At 41.4% G+C, this 19684-nt stretch overlaps 1 protein-coding gene across 2 annotated transcripts in view; it reads right to left on the reverse strand.

The window, feature by feature from the left end:
* Positions 1–19684, reverse strand: part of LOC116972370 (collagen alpha-1(IX) chain-like) — a 139837-nt gene that overhangs the window by 78357 nt on the left and 41796 nt on the right. For both annotated transcript variants that reach the window (XM_033019950.1, XM_033019951.1), the window contains exons 7-10: positions 19022–19165; positions 17862–17897; positions 9728–9799; positions 7192–7236 (exon numbers count right to left, since the gene is read on the reverse strand). In XM_033019950.1, the coding sequence (XP_032875841.1) occupies positions 7192–7236; positions 9728–9799; positions 17862–17897; positions 19022–19165 (297 nt within the window). The remainder of the gene's footprint in view (positions 1–7191; positions 7237–9727; positions 9800–17861; positions 17898–19021; positions 19166–19684) is intronic.

Below are 19684 nucleotides of genomic sequence, written 5' to 3' on the forward strand. Positions count from 1 at the left end.
GCTCTTTATTCAATAGCTCTTGATTAGAAAGTTCATATCCAGGGACAGCAGATGTGGGTCAGGTCATGTTCACTGATTATTCAAATCCCCCAACATTCAAAATAGCATCCTGAACCTTACTGCCTGGCTCAATCAGAAGAATTACCAACAGCGATAGTTTGGACTACAAATGAAACCTGTGAATCTACCCAGGAATGACTCAATATCTTCAGATTAGACCCTACTGAGGAAAGAGTGAAAACATCTCTTGTTAACTGTTACTGAAACAAATATTTTGCATTAATATTCCAGGTAGTTACTTTAAAGCACGAGAGACACAAAATGCTGGACTAACTCAGCGGGTCAGGCAGCATATCTAGAGAAAAGGATTACGTGACGTTTCGGATCAGAAACCTTCTTCAGACCCGAGTCAGAAGAAGGTTCCAACCTGAAACGTAATCTATTCCTATTCTCCAGAGATGCTGCCTGACACGCTGAGTTACTCCAGCATTTTGTGTCTATTTGCTGTATAAACCAGCATCTGTAGTTTCATCCTATACATTTAAGCAAACCTCCAACTCACAACTTTCTGTCTACTGAAAGTTGTAATTTTCTCATAATTTATAGTCAGACTCTAAAAAAGAGAATCCCTACCGTCTTTGATGCTAAAAGGATGTAAAATACTTGCAAGTGTTAAATGCAAGTATCTTACATTTATAACACTCTCTTAAATATTGATACCCCACCTTCTGAGATTCATAGGCGAGCATGGGAGGATGAACTGGGTTTACTTATTTCAAAAGATATATGGGAGGAAAGTCTACTATACATTCATTACTGTTCGTTAAATGTCAGGCATTGCCTGATACAATTCAAAGTATTGCATAGGTTATACTACTCAAAGACCAAATTGAATAAGATCTTCCCAACTGTTTCCCCTCTCTGTGATAAATTTCACCTCCAAGAAGCTATCTTAACCCATTCTTTTGTATCCTGTATAAAAATACAAAATTTCTGGATGGGAATATTCAAAACCATTTCTAAAACATTCAAAATTCAATTGGAGTCAGATTCAAAATTAATAATATTAGGAATGTCAGAGGGCTGCCTTAAGTTAACGATATTCCAAAGACGTTTCCTTGACTATGGTTTAATAACTGCGAAAAAACTTATACTTAACTCTGGAAGAAGATAACAGTTCCCACAGTGAAGATGTGGATCACAAAAATGACCGAGACACTACATTTAGAAAAAATAAGGCTTGTTTTGTCTGACAAATCAGACCAATTTTCCAAAATATGGTCTTCTTTCATTGAATTTCTTCAACAACAGAATGGTTGAACACAAATTAAACCGATGCTAGGGTCGATGGGAGCGGGCGTAGGGAAGGGTCGTGGGATATATCTCCGCTTTTTTTTTCACTTTGTTAGTTCAGGGGTTTTTGCTTCTTTCTTTTTCGTATCTTTCTTCTTCCTTGTCATTCTTTCCTTTTCACTTTTTTACGATTCATTTATCAGTTTATAAAATGTTAAAACTGAAGCTGTACGAAAATTGTATAATTGTTAAATCGATTACTTTCTCCTTGTACAATTGCTTCTAATAAAATAAATATATTAAAAATTAAAATTAAAAAAGGCTTGCGGATGGCCAACCACATATAGGTGCTATTTGAGCAGAAATTAGCGTTGCATTATTTCTATATCAAAGTAATATCATTTGAGGTTTTTTTTTCATCGAATATAATGCTTTACAAGAGCTAATATTTGGTAAATGTATTACTAGACAAATATGTATTTTGAAATCTGTCATAAAGTCTCATTATATTTGAAATAGCTACGCCATCTCCATAAAATCGTGACTCAAGAATTTCCTTGGGAGCCTTGAAAATGTATAATTTGTGTCTCTCGCAGCATGAGTTTAATAGCAGCCTGAAGATTCCTTATTAAAAAATATAGTTCAGCATCTGGTAAAAGAGCAAAGACGGCAACATGTTGCAGTAACTGTTAATTAGCTCAGCTTCTAGACACTTGCAGCGAGATGAAAGGGAAGAATTTTCATTAGCTCCCCTGCTGATATTATCAATGATTTATTTGGCTGCTGTTCTGAGGTCTTGGAGTTGTAGCTCTGGGCCATGACAATGAAATGTTGTGTCTGTGTCTTGGTACATTTCAACTCAAGTCAAGTCAAGTCTATTGTCACATGCACAAAGTACAGAGAGGCACCGATGCAACAAATACCTTACATGCAGCTGCATCACAGGTACCTAGACTCAGACAACACATAAAACATAAGACATATATACATGTGTACATATATATGAAATTTCAAGTTCAAGTTTGCGTTCATTGTCACTTAACCGACTAAGGTACAGTGAAATTTGAGTTACCATACAGCCATACTAAGTGAAAAGAATACAATATACACCTAAGAGAGAGAGAGAGAGAGAGAGAGAGAGAGAGAGAGAGAGAGAGAGAGAGAGAGAGAGAGAGAGAGAGAGAGACACACACACAGAGACAAATTCTGGCAACCAAGAGAAAACAGAATATGCGGCCACTGTTTGACAGATGAGATTGAAACAGAGGTGCACTTCCTCCTAAAATGCAAAAAATTTGACAAAACAAGGAAAGCATACTTTGACAAACTCAGTGTGGCAACCCCTGATTTTAAAGAACTAGATGATACATCAAAACTAAGAATAATCCTTGGCCAAGGAAATACGGCACATCTTGGTGCACAATACGTAACAGCATGCCATAACCTGAGAGACGGTGAATGACCAACATGCACATATGTACGCCCACACTAATTGACATTGACTAACACTAAGAAATTAATATTGAATTGCTCAGTTTGGCCGGGCGGCCAGCTTTATGTAGAGTCCTGGTGGTTTCAAAGTTCTTTTATTTAAGAATGATGGAGGCCATTGTGCTCTTCGGGACCTGCAATGCTGCAGAAATTGTTTTATACCCTTCCCCAGATCTGTGTCTCGACACAATCCTGTCTCGGAGGTCTACGGATAATTCCTTCATCTTCATGGCTTGGTTTTTTCTCTGACATGCACTGTCAACTACGGGGCCTTATATAGACAGGCATGTGCCTTTCCAAATCATGTACAATCAATTTAATTTACCACTTATGAACTCCAATCAAGTTGTAGAAACAGCTCAAGGATAATCAAGCAGGATGCACTGAAGCTCAATTTTGAGTGTCATAGCAAAGGGTCTGAATACTTATGTGAATGTGATATTTCAGTTATTTATTTTTAATTACTTTGGAAAAATTTCTAAACACTTCTTTTTGCTTTTTTATTATGAGGTATTGTGTGTAGATTGGCGATAAAAACATGAATTTAATCCATTTTAGAATAAGGCTGTAACGTAACAAAATGTGGAAAAAGTGAAGGGGTCTGAATACTTTCTGAATGCATTGTATATATAGATAGATTAAATGAATGGTAGTCAGTACCGATTTATAATAATATGTTGATACATTTGTCTGTAAGACCTCTTTATTTCAGGCCCTGCAAACCATGTCCATATTATCCCAACCTCCCTTGCAATTTTGAAGGTGGCATCTTTTATTGGATGTTCAATTTCATCAGTGAGAATGAAAGACTAACAGCACATGTGAAACAATGTACGCCACTCTTTCTGGGCGACTCTACAGAATAAATCTATTGCCTTGAGAATAAGGTTTCAAAATTAACCTTGACTTTAGTCAATTACTCGACAAGGGCAATAAGACACTGGATACAGGATCCTGTTGATATCCTTGCATTTTATCTTTACTTTTAGATACCATACACACTGACTGCTTCCAAAGTTGAACTCAACCTGGACTGAACAGATTGTATTTGGTGGCTGTGAAATAACCCATTATATCAAGTATGCAATTTAAGTTCAGACACTCAACTCAACTTTAACATTTTGTCAGGTGATTCTATAAACATTCCAGATGTCCTCCTTGTCTTTACCACCCCAATATTTAGTAGGGCTAGCTATGTTTTTCATTATTTCGAAAATATTTAATAAATCTGGTTTCCATTTTGCAATTTATTTTCTGAATTTACTAGAGGTTTTTTGTAGCAATTCCTTGAAATAAACATTATGCCGTTCTATTTAGCTTTCCCAATCTGTTAGTACCTAAATGATGCTGATAACTTTATAACATATAAGATTCTGTGACTTAGGACTCTATTCCTTGGAGCACAAGAGGATGAGGAGTGATCTTAAAGAGGTGCGCAAAATCAATGGAAGGAATATATTGAGTATACACATGCTTTTGCCCAGAGTAGGGAAATCGTGAACTACAGGACATACCCTTAAGGGCCTGTTCCACTTAGGCGACATATTAGGCGAGTGCAGGAGGCTCTGTGCTCGACTCATGATCGCCATATGGTCGCCACGTGTTCGCTGGTGGTCTCTGATGAGTCTCCTTCATGGTCGCAAGGAGTTCCCGCATTCTGGGAACTAGATTTTTCAACATGTTGAAAAATTTTCTGCGACCAAAAAATTGGTCCTGTAGTCCTGCAGTTGATGTAGGGTCGCCATGTAGTTAATGCGTAGTCGAGGTAGTTGTAGGTAGTTTTAGTTAATCGCCTATGCTGACCGAGCATTTTCATTGGCTCATTGAGGGAAAATAATGTAAGCACGAGTTTTCAGAACCAAGGATAACCATGTTAAATGCCCGCCAAACTTCACAGCTGTGTATCTCTGGCTTATTAAAAGTGTCTCCACTCTTTCTCCCCCCTTCTTCCCCCCACCCCCTCTTTTAAAGGACTTACCGTACACTGTGCTAGCCGTCTTAACCTTCCTGTTCATCGCGGTGTGTGTCTGTATCATGGCTTTGCACCGTGTGAATTTCAGACAGCGCTCCCCCGCTTTCCCTGGCCCCCGCCTTTGCGAGGTGTTTGTGTGTGTGTGTGCGTTCCACTCTGACAGTCGCCGTTCCAGTTCCCGGTTTTACAGGTGAGTGCCGCAAACTTGACAGTCGTCGGCAGTCCGCTGAAAAATCGCCTAAGTGGCACAGGCCCTTTAAGGAGAGGGGGAAAAGATTTAATAGGAACCTGAGGGGTAACTATTTGACACAAAAGATGGTGAGTGTGTGCAATCAGCTGTCAGAGAAGTTAGTTGAGACAGGTACTATTGCAATATTTAAAAAACATTTTGGCAGGTACATGGATAGGATAGGTTTAGAGGGATATGAGCCAAATGCATGCAGGTGGGACTAGTGTCGATGGGACATGTTGGTTAGTGTGGGCATGTTAGGCCGAAGAACCTGTTTCCACACTGTACAACTCTATGACTCTATAACAATATCTGTCAATAAAGTCCCAGTGGAGTTTTGCAAGAATAGTAACTCAAGCTCAACTGATTGAAGAATCTCCTTCTTCCTGCATATCTTCCTTCAAAAGTATTTGCCATTCTCGGCTTAGTATCTCCTGAGAGATGGGATTGAAAAAAAAAAAAAATCCATTGTCAGAGCCATCCAAGATGTAACCGATTTTCTTGGTGTGTTTCTCCAGCATTTTTGTCTACCTTCTTGGTGAATATGATTGTTAATACATTTCATGGTGCATTGCACGAATAAGTCACCTAACAAACAGACATTGCAGTTTTTAATCTCTGTATCTGAATTATGTAGATGCATCTCGAGTCAGATTGTATAGTTGGCATTGTATTCTGTTGCTCATACACTTCCTAAAGCTTTATAAGGCACTCGTCAGACCACATTTAGTGTATTGTGAATAGTTTTGGGCCGCATATCCGAGGAAGAATGTGGTGGCTCTGGAGAGGGTCCAGAGGACGTTTTCACGAATGATCACAGGAATGATTGAGTTAACATATGATGAGCGTTTGATGGTACTGTGCCAGTACTCGCTGGAGTTTAGAAAGATGAGGGGGACCTCATTGAAATCTACCTAATAGTGAAAGGTCTGGATAGAGTGGATGTGGGAAGTATATTCCCACTAGTGGAAGAGATTAGAACCCCAGAATAAAAGGATGTACCTTTAGAAAGGAGATGAGGAAGAATTTATTTAGTCAGAGGGTGGTGAATCTGTGGAATTTATTGCCACAGACGGCTGTGGAGACCAGGTGAATTGATATTTTTAAGGCGGAGATTGACAGATTCTTGATTAATATGGGTGTCATGGATTATGGGGAGAACGCAAAAGAATGAGGTTGAGAGGGACAGATAGATCGGCCATGATTGAATGGCAGAGTAGAGGGGTGGGCTGAATGTCCTAATTCTGTTCCTATAATGTATGAATTTATGAACTTCAGTTCTATGATATTCATGGACATGGACATGAATTTCAGAGATGGTGTATAATCCAGTTACCATGACACACTAAGTTCATGTTATTCACAAGGGATAGGGGCATGACTTCCAGTGGATTACAAACAAAATGTGGTTACCACCAGGTTCCCTCACAATAACCCCATAACTACAATGACATGCAGTGGTCAATCCCTCTGTGAATATCACAACTTGCATACATGTTTCAACATGTAAGATCCAATTTGCTTAGACATGTTGAAACATGCAAGCACTGATGATACCAACTCTGGTCCAAAACGCAGCCCATGTTCCTGATCTTCCTGTTCTGGACCGTAGCCCCAGCTCCACTGACTGTTAATATTTTGCAACCTGCCAGCATAAGACATCTCATGGTAAACAGATATAACTGGACATAGAATCATAGTCAGAATTAACATGGAAACAGGCACTTTGGCCAAACTTGCCCACACCGGCCAATGTCTTATCTGCACTAGTCCCACCTGCTTGCATTTGGCCCATATCCCTCTAAACCTGTCCAATCCATGTACCTGTCTAAATATTGCGATAGTCCCTGCCTCAACTACCTTCTCCGGCACCTCGTTCCACACACCCACCACCCTTTGTGTGAAAATGTTAGTTCCTATTAAATCTTTTCCCCCTCACCTTAAACCTATGTCCTTACATTCTTGATTCCCCTACACTGGGGAGGAGACACTGAGTGTCTACCCAATCTATTCCTCTCATTATTTTGTAAGCCTCTATAAGATTACCCTCATCCTCCTATGCTCCAAGGAATAGTGTCCTAGCCTGCTCAACCAAGAATATATTTAAACAGCACCTCTGAGTGCATATTAGATCTTTGAACTTGAGGTAGCAACAAGAATAAAAACACCTCCACACAATTAAATAATCATTATTTTTGTCACTTACCACACGGCCTTCTGGCCCCACTGGTCCAATTAGACCCGGACGACCCTGGTGAAAGAAAACAGCAAGCATAAAACAGTTTAGAATTGCTGTAATGCAAATCCCTGAGAAACATGCTTGCCATATGTTTGATGAACTCAACAAGGATAAGAGATTCATGGTACAATATAAAGTAGTTTCTTCAGTCAGGCTTAGTTGAACAGTTATAATTTGGGAAAGCAAATACATTCATTAATATCCCCATTTTCTACCAAAGAGTGCCATCTGCATTTGTGTGCATTTTGAGATGCCTCCGTTGTACAATGTCAGCTGTATTTTTATTTTGGAAATCAGTGTTTTACAGCATGGAAAAGAGCCCTTCAGTCCAACTCCGTCCATGCTGACCAAGTCGCCTTACTGAGATAGGCCCAATTGTCAATGTCAGGCCCATATCCCTCCAAACCTATCCTATCCATATACAGTACCTATCTAAGTAGATCTTTAAATATCATATTTGTACCCATCTTATTCTGGCAGGTCATTCCATGTATGCACCACACTGTGTGAAAATGTTTCCTCTAGGGTCCCTTTTAAATTGTTCCCCCCTCACTTTAATACTACAGCTTCTAGTTTTGAATTCCTCTACCCTGGAGAAAATATTCTGGCTGTTCACCTTATCTATGCCCTCCATGATTTACATGCCTCTGTAAGGTCACCCCTCAACCTTCAATACTCCACAGAGAAGAAATCCAGCCTGTCCAGTCTCTACTTATAATTCAAACCCAGTAACCTTTGTCGGAAATCCTTTGCGCACCTTTTCCAATTTAATGATATCCTTCTAATAGCAGGATAACCAGAACTGTACACAGTGCTCCAAATATGGCCCTACCAATCTCTTGTACAGTATAACATGACGTCCCAACTCTTGTACTCAAAACACACACCAATGAAGGCAAGCATGCCAAGCACCTTCTTCACTCTGTCCACTGGTATCATCACCTTCATGGAATTATGTACCTGCGCCCCTTGCTCCCTCTGTCATACAACACCCTTCAGAGTACCAATATTTATTGTGTGTCCTGCTCTGATTTGTCTAAGTCAAAGTGCAACACCATTTATCTGAATAAAACTCCATCTGCCATACCTCAGCCCATTGGCACAGTTGAATCATGATCCATTATTAATTATAGATAATGTTCTCCACCGTCTACTGTACCACCAATTGCAAACTTAGCAACACTGAATTTACATTCACTTCCAAATCATTAATATTCATTATTCACTATTAATTTAAGGTGAAGTCTAAGGCCTCATAAAGCAATAAAAATATTGTGGTTAAAAGCCTCGTGTTTTAAGAGAACACGAGAGGCATCAGTTTAATGTCTTAAGAAAGTATGCACTAAAATAGTACTGTGTTGCCATTTTAGTTTAGCGGAAATGGATAATGGAGCCTAAGAAAGATTATGTTATAAAGTTTGATTTGATATTAAACGTAAAAAGAATTGAGAAAATTATGACAAAATATTTCAGAGGATTTGAAAGTTGGGTTCGATAAAACGAGAGGGGTTTTGACAATTAGAAGAAATTGCATGTAAAATGTAGACCCAGAAATCGGAAGATTCAAAATTCAAGATTCATGAGAGTTTATTGTCTTGTGTCCCAGATAGGACAATGAAATTCTTGCTTTGCTTCAGCACAACGCTGTTCAATCCAGAATTCAAGATATTTAGTGAACATTTGGAATTTACTGACATTGTAGCCTTAGTGCAAAATGGGCAAAACGGATGAAATCTGGAAATGAAGTGGAACTGATGCCTCTTGTGTGTTATCTTACAAACTGCCTTTGACAGTAAGGCAGCATTTGAGCAAGATGAACACCATGGAGGCCTAGATAAACTAGAGTCAATGGGAATCAGGGGGTAATACTAGCATTGATTGGAATCATACCTAGCACAAAGGACGATGGCTCTGATTGTTGGAGGTCATTCGTCTCATCTACAGGACATCACTGCAAGAGTTCCTCAGGAACTCCACTACCCCTACCAGCCAGAAGGACAATGGCAGTAAATGCATCACCACCACCTGGAACCACCCCTCCAAACCATGTAACATCCTCATGTGGAAGGATATTCCACGTGTGGAAGGCCTCATGCTGGGACTCCCTCCTAAACAAAATGATGGGCATACTCATACTACAAGGGCTGTAGCACTACAAGAAGGCAGCTCACCACCACCTTCTCAAGGGCAATTTGGGATGGGCAATTAAATGCTGGCTAAGCCCGTGAAGCCAATATCCCTCAACTAAATATTTTGAAACCATGCACACAGAAAGGTACAAGTTCTATTTGGGGTCATGGGTAATGTGATGAAGAATGCAGACTAAAAAATGACTCAAGGTGGACATTACAAAGGAAAATAATGAACCTCTGACAGACTTCAAAAGGACATGCAGTAATTGTAGTGGTGATATGAATCCACATAGCTAAATGAACAAAGCTCAGAGACTCGTTTGTTAAGTCTCGTACTACAGAGGTATCTGGGAATTGCTTGCTGTACTTACATTAATGCCTGGAATGCCCGGTTTTCCGGGTCGTCCAATGAAACCAGTATCACCTCTTTCTCCTTTCTGGCCCTGAATGAAACAAATGAGAATATTTCTTAAGTAAGCTGTTACAATTAAATAGATTTCAATGAGAATATTCACAGGCTATGTATTTCACTGGTAACACAGATTTGTATTCTGACAAAATCAAGGTCAATGGCGGGATTAGTTTTTCAAGGAGAACATAGCAATTTGAGATGTAAAAAGAAGCATCATTCTAAAGAACTGATCTCGAATTAATCCTTTGTTTATAGGAAGGAATTGCAGATGCTGGTTTAAACCAAAGATTGATACAAAGTAACTCAGCAGGTCAGACAACATCTCTGGAGAAACTCAGCGGATCAGACAGCATCTCTGGAGAAAAGGAATAGGTGATGTTTTGGGTCGAGACCACTCTTCAGACTTTGTTTTATATATTTGTTAGCCACAATACTCAGAAAGGGAAGGCAATCGAGCCCGGCCCCTGCTCGCCCCATGGATCGGGATTCGGAGAGGAGGTGGAGCAAGATTTTCAAGATTCAAGAGAGTTTATTGTCATGTGTCCCTAATAGGACAATGAAAGTCTTGCTTTACTTCAGCACAACAGAACACAGTAGGCATTGACTACAAAACACATCAGTGTGTCCATATACCATTATATAAATATATACACACATGAATAAATAAACTGATAAAATGCAAATAACAGATAATGGGCTATTTTACTTCGGAGTCACGTGAGTGACTACGTGAAGACCCCATCCAGCACGCATCCGCGTATTATCGTCTCTCGCATTGCGCAAACGACAGGCTGTTGGAGCGCTGCTTCCAACAGCTCGGACCTGAAGGTAAGTTTTTTAACTTTTTCAGGTCTCTTTTTTACTGCAGGAAGCGTTCAGAGCTCCTGCTGGAGGTCCGAGGTCGGAACCCCAGCGCCACCCGGCTCCCTTCTGCAGGGACCGCCGAGGAGGGGGGGGGTGGGGGGGGGGAATCCGAAGCCGACCACAGAATCGCGGGGAAACCCCGTTTACTAAGCCACGCCGGCTCGGGGAAGCCCCAAACCGAGGGAGCATTCAAAGGGGAAATCCCGGCTCCCGACACCGCAAGGATCCCTGCTACAAGGTTCCATAGATGCTGCTGCACCCGCTGAATTTCGCCAGCATTTTAGGTCCCAACTACAAGGGCCGTGGGGAATGCCGACCGCAGGAAGAAGCCTGGCTGCGGGGAGCACGGAACCTCAGAAGCCTGCAGGTAACCTGCCTTCCGGGACCGGGGGAAGACCGCGGGTGACCCGACTTCGGAGACCGCGGGTGACCCGACTTTGGAGGCCACAGGAAAACTACAGGTAACCCGACTTCAGAGACCATGGGAAACCACGGATAATCCGACCAGAGACCACGGGAAAACCACGGGTAACCCAGCTTCAGGGACTGTGGGAAGTCCACAAATAACCCAGCTTCAAAGACCGTGGGAAGACTGGGGATAACCCAGCCTCGTGGACCGTGGGAAAACCGCGAATAACCCAGTTTCAGGGACCGCGGGAAGACTGCGGATAACCCAGCCTCGGGGGCCATGGGAAGACTGCGGATAACCAAGCTACAGGGACCTTGCGAGGAACACGGGTAGAACCGTGCTTGGGGAAAACCTCAGCTACGGGAACCGTGCAAAAGCAGCGGGTAGATCCGTGCATGGGGGAAACAGCCACGGGGACCGTGTGGAAAACCGCGGGTAGAACCGTGCTTGGGGGACACCCCAGCTACGGGGACCGTGTGGAAGACACGGCTAGGACCGCAGAAGAGCGGGTAGCCGGCGGCGAATTCAGACTCCGGCTGCTCGAGGAGGGTAAGAGCTAAAACAGGAGACTGAAAGGCCTAGACTGAAGTCAGGCCAGGAGGGCCCCTCCGATATGGGTTCGTCCTCGGACGTTTTACCCATCCTAATTGGCCAGGGAGGACCATGTCAGCGCAGGTCTCCTCGAGAGCCCGTGGCAGCACCTTTTTCAGGGCTGCCTACAAAACTCCCTTCTGCGAAGGTGAGTGTGAGGAGTCAGTTGGCAACTGACTCTGAATTTGAAGCATATCCGAGGAACAGGTGCCGGCTGGGAGTTACAATGCACCTGGAAAGACATGGGTCCACATACACCAACAGCCCTACGACCCAATCAAGGATGGAAATCGAACCCACATCGGGGGCCTTTTGGACTTACCATAAAGCCACCGGTAGCCATGATGGTAGATGGGTCTGGTTCTTTCGGAAACGTGGGGTTGTGGACCATTTACAAGAAGGTTGGAAGAGATAGTTTATACTGCACAGTACAAGCGAGACAGTCTAGGAATATGGCTGGAGTTGCCTCTTTAGGCAGACTCGCTATTATGACAAATGAGGCCTGTTTATTATCAACAAGCCCAACTCGCATGTGCAGTATAGACATTGAAACTTCGTGACTATTAATTCCCATGGGGTCAGCTTCATTCACAGGGCACCAGAAATATCTGAAATTTAACTGGATGGGGCAATGATACAGTTAAAACATTGCAAAATAGGCTAACTTCAGTTCCCAGGTTATTTACAAAATGAGTGCTTAGGCTGCTCAGAGTTTTAAAAATATTGTTAAGAACTATCTGGATGAGATTAAACGCTGTATTTTGCTAAATTAGCTGTATCAACCACAAAACCCATTTGAGAAATTGGGTTCTCATCCGTCCAGATAAATTTAAGTTGATACCAACTGAACTTATTGATGATTGGGATTACCTTTAACTCTATTTAATCGTCTGGGACTCCACCCTGAGGTAACGGATTGGAATTAATTGAAGCCCGTAACAATACTGATCCAGCAACATTCTGTTCATCAAGTATAATTGGCTTACAGCTGTGCTATTTAGGCCTTTGCACAATCAGAACTAAACAGCAAGCAAAAGAAGTAAGCACTCAAGTACCATGTGGTCATTGTTACCAGCTCTATGCTATTCCACTAAATCAGTAAATCTTTAATTAAATTACAAACTGATGCTATTGTTCAGGATGAGAATTTGCTCATGCCATCTAGTTACAAATGTGGATGGTAGAGTTACCAATTCCTCAGTTACATGGTATCAACTACCTATAGTCACTGGGTGCATTCTGGGGATTAAAGGTTTATGCAAATATGCCTATCTGCATGCTCTAGTCCAAGTTGATACACTTCGGTGGTGGCAAATGTCTGTTTACATTGGTGCAAACAAGTCAAAATATCCGGTGATAGTTTACCCAAAACTCATTATGGTCTGAATGACAATAAACAAATCTAATCTAATCTAAAATCTAAAATCAATATGGGTGTTGGATCACAAATTATTAAAATACATTGTGAACATTAAAGACCAAGAAACTTGCATCCAGGCTCAATCACCAGTGGAAAATATGTGGCATATCGGTAGCGTTCGTTACATTCTAGCTACACTAAGGAGGAATGTTCTTTTATGTTTTCCTCCATTTCTGCCTCAACAGACGGGTTTGCAAAACTCAGCAAGTTCCCGCCTCAGGCATTTTTATAGTGCCTGCCGGGCTTAGCCAGCCATGGTTCCCACTGATGTGGGGAATGATAGAACCATATATGGTTATTCTAGACACAAGTATTGGTCTAGCCGTGACGCGTGAAACCGTCCTAAGCATGATATAATCAATTCTTTGTATTACAGAGACTGAGAAGACAGTTCCTGCATCTGGGGTTGTTAAACCAACCATGAACGTGCTCGCTGCAGATCGCAGGGATAGCACCAAAAAATATCAATATTTCCTCATAAGGAGATGGGAGGTATTAGTTTTACGATTATATTACATATTCATCACGGATGACTGACGTCTTGTAGTTCAGGCTCATATGAGGGCTTGACAAATCATGATGTCTTAAGTGCCATCCACCATACCTAAGTGCTTCATCATACTGGCTGAAAGGAGTAGAATCCACTCTGGGGGGTCACCCTCTGAGCTCTAGATTAGGAAGAAAATCTGCAACTCGAAAACACCCAGGCCTAGGGAAGCAGAGATATGGGGTGTTAACATTGTGCTACGTCGCTTCGCTGAAGGGCTCCAGCTACATCCCTGTCCTTGGACTAACTCACTTATAAGTGGTTATGCTCATAGCCCTGCATGCAGCACTACGGGTCTAGTCATTACATAAACGTTGACTGGATAGGATGATTATATCTGCAGACTAAATAACACTTATGTTATGACTTAGTCAAGCAGTATAGACCAGGGGCACCAGATCTCAAACTAGATGTTCACATATCCCATGAACCTTCGATTGTGTATGGTCACACATCTACACCAGAATGTTAGATCACTAGAGCCTAGAGACTCTGAACTAGCAATATTGTTAGTTACATCTACCCTCAAAAGAAGGTATCACTTCAGACCATCTTAAGGTGGTTATGGGTCTGGCTTATACAGGAGTAAATGCTGACATTTCAAATCACTCCACCAAGGCTGTAACAACCTCAGCAGCAGGGTTATGGAAGTTAGCGGGACCACATCCTAGCGGTTGCAGGATGGTCAATCTAGCAATTTTCCACACATTTAATACTAACCCATTGCCAGATGGGGGGGTATTTACGAACTCTATGTTAAGTTCTATTCATAGTTTCTCCCGGGTAAGGGAGGTTACTATTGTCATTATTCATGTCTGAATATGATAACATACTTCCTCCCCTGGTCAACTAAGGCAGTAAGTGAAGCATGGACTCGTTCCAAGGCATGAAATCACAGATCTTTAAAATCTTCACGTAGTCACTCACGTGACTCCGAAGTAAAATAGTAAGATTAAACGAGAACTTACCAGTTTGAAGTTTGATCCTTATTTTATGAGGCGTTACGATGAGGGCTCCCGCCCTCTATCATAAAGGTCAACTGGTATTCTAGTTCTTCTTATCTTACTATGTTTATTTCATCTACTGTTGTCTGTGACTTCACACCGCTGCTTTGAAGAATGTCGCGCATGCGTGCTGGACGGGGTCTTCACGTAATCCCTCATCGTAACTCCTCATAAAATAAAGATCAAACTTCAAACTGGTAAGTTCTCGTTTAATCTTACTATTAATGTTCAGACTTTTGTCCGAGCCAGGTTTAATAGCCTGATGGCTGTGGGGAAGTAGCTATTCCTGAACCTGGTTGTTGCAGTCGTCAGGCTCCTGTACCTTCTACCTGAAGGTAGCAGGGAGATGTGTGTGTGGCCAGGATGGTGTGGGTCCTTGATGATACTGCCAGTCTTTTTGTGGCAGCGACTGCAATAGATCCCCTCGATATAAGGGAGGTCAGAGCCAATGATGGACTGGGCAGTATTTACTACTTTTTGTAGTCTTTTCCTCTCCAGGGCGCTCAGGTTGCTGAACCAAGCCACGATGCAACTGGTCAGCATGCCTGTAGAAGTTAGAGAGAGTCCTCCTTGACAAACCGGCTTTCTGTAATCTTCTCAGACTGTGGCAGCGGCAGATTCTGGATAAAAGGCCCTGTGAGAAGAAGCAGGGCGACTTACCTTCCACGCCCTCGTGGTCGACTGTGGAAGACAAACAAGGGCTGGAGAGGGCCAGGCATGGAGAGGGACATAGGATCGCGGGATGACCAAAAGGGAGCAGACAGCTGCAATGGGCCTTTATTACCAGCTGTAGCTGGGACACTAAAATGGCACAGGCGCGGCTGACGGGTTCCCATTGTGACATGACCCCCCCCCTTCCCCACAAACACTAACCCTCCTGCCCACACACTAACCCCTCCAACACACTAACCCCCCCTCACACACACTAACCCCCCCCACACACACTAACCCCCTACACACACTAACCCCCTACACACACACACACACTAACCCCCCTTCCCCAAACTAACCCACACCCCCCCCCCAACACACACTAACCCCCGCCCAGATTTGCTGCTAAATGAGATTCCATTGTGATGTACCCATTCTCCCAACGCAACCCATTCCCCAATGCAATAATCCCCCCCTCCCCCTTCATTTTCAACTTTAAAAAAATACAATTGGACTAAATTTAATATGATGTAGGTGCCACTGACAAGGCCATCTTTTGTTATCCAAATCTAATCATTAAACTTTGCTGTGCTGAGTTAGGCTGGCAGATTCTTCCCCTTTGTTATCCAAATCTAATCATTAAACTTTGCTGTGCTGAGTTAGGCTGGCAGATTCTTCCCCTTTGTTATCAAATCTGATCATTAAACTTTGCTGTGCTGGGTTAGGCTGGCAGATTCTTTCCCTGAATGACATTTGCTGTGAAGGACTCAGTTGTAGCTGGTAGGGCATTGTGACGTCATAATTGCCTAACTGCCAGTGCAGATTTGAAGAAATCCAACTTTTAAATGTTACTTTAAAACTTTTAAATCTCCCCCACTACGTCCATCTCCTTACAACAATGTAAAAACACTCTCATAGCTTGTGTATTGTCAGCAGAGATCACATTGTGGTCATTTTCGGTTTTCGGAATCTTCATGGCAGCTTGTGTAAATGAGATCCCATTGTGATTGGACAACTGTGAGATGCCATTGTGATATCATTACTGGAAGCTGCTGGAATAGTCTCCCTCTCAAAGGCAGTTATTATTCTCGAATTTTGCTTTTTTTTAAACTTTAAATATCAATAACTTGTGAAAAATAACATCAAATCTGAAGGAAACATTACATCGACGACGGGAAAAAGCTGAGTGAGGTTCTGCAAAAATGTTCACGCTATTGTGTACCATTTTGGCGAAAATACAATCTCACACACACACACACACTTATAGAAGCAAGACTTTTATAAGTATACTAGGCCAAGTGCAGACCCGTTGGGTCTGGTCCCCCAATGGTGTGATCCCCCAACCCAATATTCGTCCAATGGAACTGAAGCCGTTCCCAAATGTAAGATTCCAGCACTCCCCTGCCTCCCTCAGCAGTGGATTAAAAAAAAAATCAAATTGCACCTCCCCTGCCTGCTGCAGCAGTGAAAGGTTCAGAGTGTTCCTGTCTTGCAAGTTTGTTTCGAAGTGTGTTGGAAGCTGTTTCGAAGTGTGTTGGAAGCTGATAGGAAGGAGCAGCCGTCAACAAATCAAAAGGCAGAAAGTCAACGAGTCAAAAGGCAGACAGGCAGCCGGACGGCAGCCGGTCGGATGGCACGAGAGTTTTAATAGTATATAGATAGATAGTAATTTGCACTTGATATGAACAATGCCTTTGATAAAAGGCCCAATTTCAAAAATATGATGAAATGCTCTTTACTTCCCTAGATGAGTGCAGTGCTAGCAACTTTCAAGAACTGGACACTATCCAGGATAAAGCAGCCTATTGATGTTCTTCGTCATTGGTATAGACATTGCAGTATGTGCTATCTACAAAATGCACTGTTCAATGTTTCACTCTTGAATTGTTCACACTTAAACAATGGCATTTGTTACGTGATCCTTGCTTGGGGTGAATAGGTGATCATATACACAAATTTCACAACCAATCAGAGTTTTACTTTCCACACATTTAGATCTGTGGTGGACTAATTGAAAGAGATTACAAAAGGAGAATAAACAGCTGCAATATAAACAGAAAATAGTGAAAATGTTTTTGGATTCTGATGCAAATGTGTTCATCTGAAATGTTAACATTATTTGCAGGTGCTATGTGACTTCCTGCACTTCCTGGACATAATTCATGGTAATTTACTCATCACACTGGTCAGCAATTCTATTATTGCTGTACTGTCTGACCGCCAGGATGGCAGACAGGAATTTAGATGGACCTAGGTATTTTACATCTACCAATTGACATTTTCCACTGAAAGAAAAACCATAAGGTTAATGGACCCAAATTCACAAATGAATAACATGGAATTCTATTCAATGTACTTTCAAAGGCTTTGAACTGGACAAGTGACATTCACAGGAAAAAAGTACTATTATACTGAAGGTTTACTGGAATTGTTTTTAAGTTTTAGGGGAGAAATTTACAGCAGACTGGTTAATAATACATTTCATGGCATTTCCTGCAGAATGTTGCAGAATTCATCTGACTTTCATAAAATATATCCTGATTCTTTATATAAAACTTTCAAAAGTTGCTACGAGCCAAATAACTCTTGAAAACCATCAGTACTTACTGGAAGACCTGAATGACCAGGAGGACCCACCGCTCCCTGTGAAAAGAAAATTGGTAATTTACAATAAGCAAATAGTAATTCCTCTATATATAATTACGTTAAGACTTAACTTTACACCCAGGCCAAAGGAAACGGGGATAGAGTCATGGAGCATACAGCATAGATACAGACCCTATGGCCCAACTTGTGCATGTTGACCAAATTGGCATACTGGGATGGTCTCATTTACCTGCATTTGGCTCAGAGCCCTCCAAACCCATCTATCTGTCCAAATACAACAGCAAAGAGGATTTGCTGTAACATTAGGCACAATCTAATTAACTGTAGATAAAACTCAAAAACTACAATCCTTCCATAAAATAATGTCATTATCTTAAAATTAGAGCCAGACCATTAAGTAATCTAGTCAGGTGGCATTGTATTGTGCAAATGGTAATTTATTTTTTGAATTTACTGCTCTTGGGAATACTGGGTCAATCAGGATTTTCAGATTCTGATTGATAGATTATTGTTATTTAAAAGTTTTAAAAGCATGAAGGGAATAAATGTTGTGATGGAATAGAAATAAGCTCATGATCCATGGAGTTCAACAGCTCAGCCTGTTGTTCATAGGTACACAAAATGGAATTGCCTTGGCCAGTGCACTAATCAGGAACTGTAAATTGCATTCTAAATGTTATGCATAAAATCAAATGTTTGTTTGATCCATTTCAGAGTTCACCCACGATTTCAGAATTCATCCATGAAATCCATTTCAGAGTTGTGATCAGGCCTTCATATCAGTACTAAAGAATCAGATTGAGAATCAGATATCATTAAAGAATCATATATCATTTACATGGATAGGACAGGTTTCGAGGGATATGGACCAAATGCAAGCAGGTGGAACTACTGTAGCTGGGACATGTTGGCCAATGTGGGCTGAAGGGCCTGTTTCCACAACGTATCACTCTATGACTTTAAAGGTCAGATAGTTCAGTATCTCACTGTCTTGGTGTGAGAGTAAACCAATCTTGACATTAATAAAATTAAAGCATGTTTGCAAAAATAAATATTTTAATAGCTGCAGAAGATGTACAAAAAGCTTACGATGTTTCTCTGCTTCTACCCTTTATGATGTTGGTCTGGCTATTTGGAATAAATAAGTTGTAAATGCTTACATCAACTCCATCTCTTCCATCCATCCCAGTTGATCCAGGAATCCCTGGAAATCCTGAAGGACCTGGTGACCCAGGAAAACCTGGAGGTCCCATTGGACCTGGCTGGCTTGGTTTTCCATAATCAGGTCTGAAATCGAAATCAGGCTAATAAAATAAAAATCAGTAAGAATTAATAAACTGTTGTGTTGGTAGGAATGTTTCCAACTAAATCTGCTACGGCAGCCTATAATGGGGGTAAATACTGAACAGTGAACTTGAAGAAATGCCCGCAGTTCCTCATTTATAAAGTTATTGAGTATTCTGAAGCTTCAAAGTTACCTTGATAATGTTACCCTAATTCTCCTAAATATACATAAGCCCTGTTTGATTCACCAGCACTTATTACAGCAAACAACTGCTGCATAACATTTGAACTGCTAAATAAAAGCAGAACCCTTCTGAGAAATTAAAAATTGAACATTTGAGTAAATAGTGCAGTTGATTTCACCTAAAAATATTCAATGTATTACATTTTCATTCTGAATCTCTTGTATATAATCAAAAGTCCCCCCGATTTTTGCAAATTATACCAATAAAGAGTGGGTGAGAAATTTGGCATTACATTATAGCGGTTGTAGAAGAAAGTATTTTTATAAAATCTATCTTTACTTACATATTTATGTA

Source organism: Amblyraja radiata, chromosome 4 (assembly GCF_010909765.2).
Source record: "Amblyraja radiata isolate CabotCenter1 chromosome 4, sAmbRad1.1.pri, whole genome shotgun sequence".
Classification (NCBI taxonomy): Eukaryota; Metazoa; Chordata; class Chondrichthyes; order Rajiformes; family Rajidae; genus Amblyraja; species Amblyraja radiata.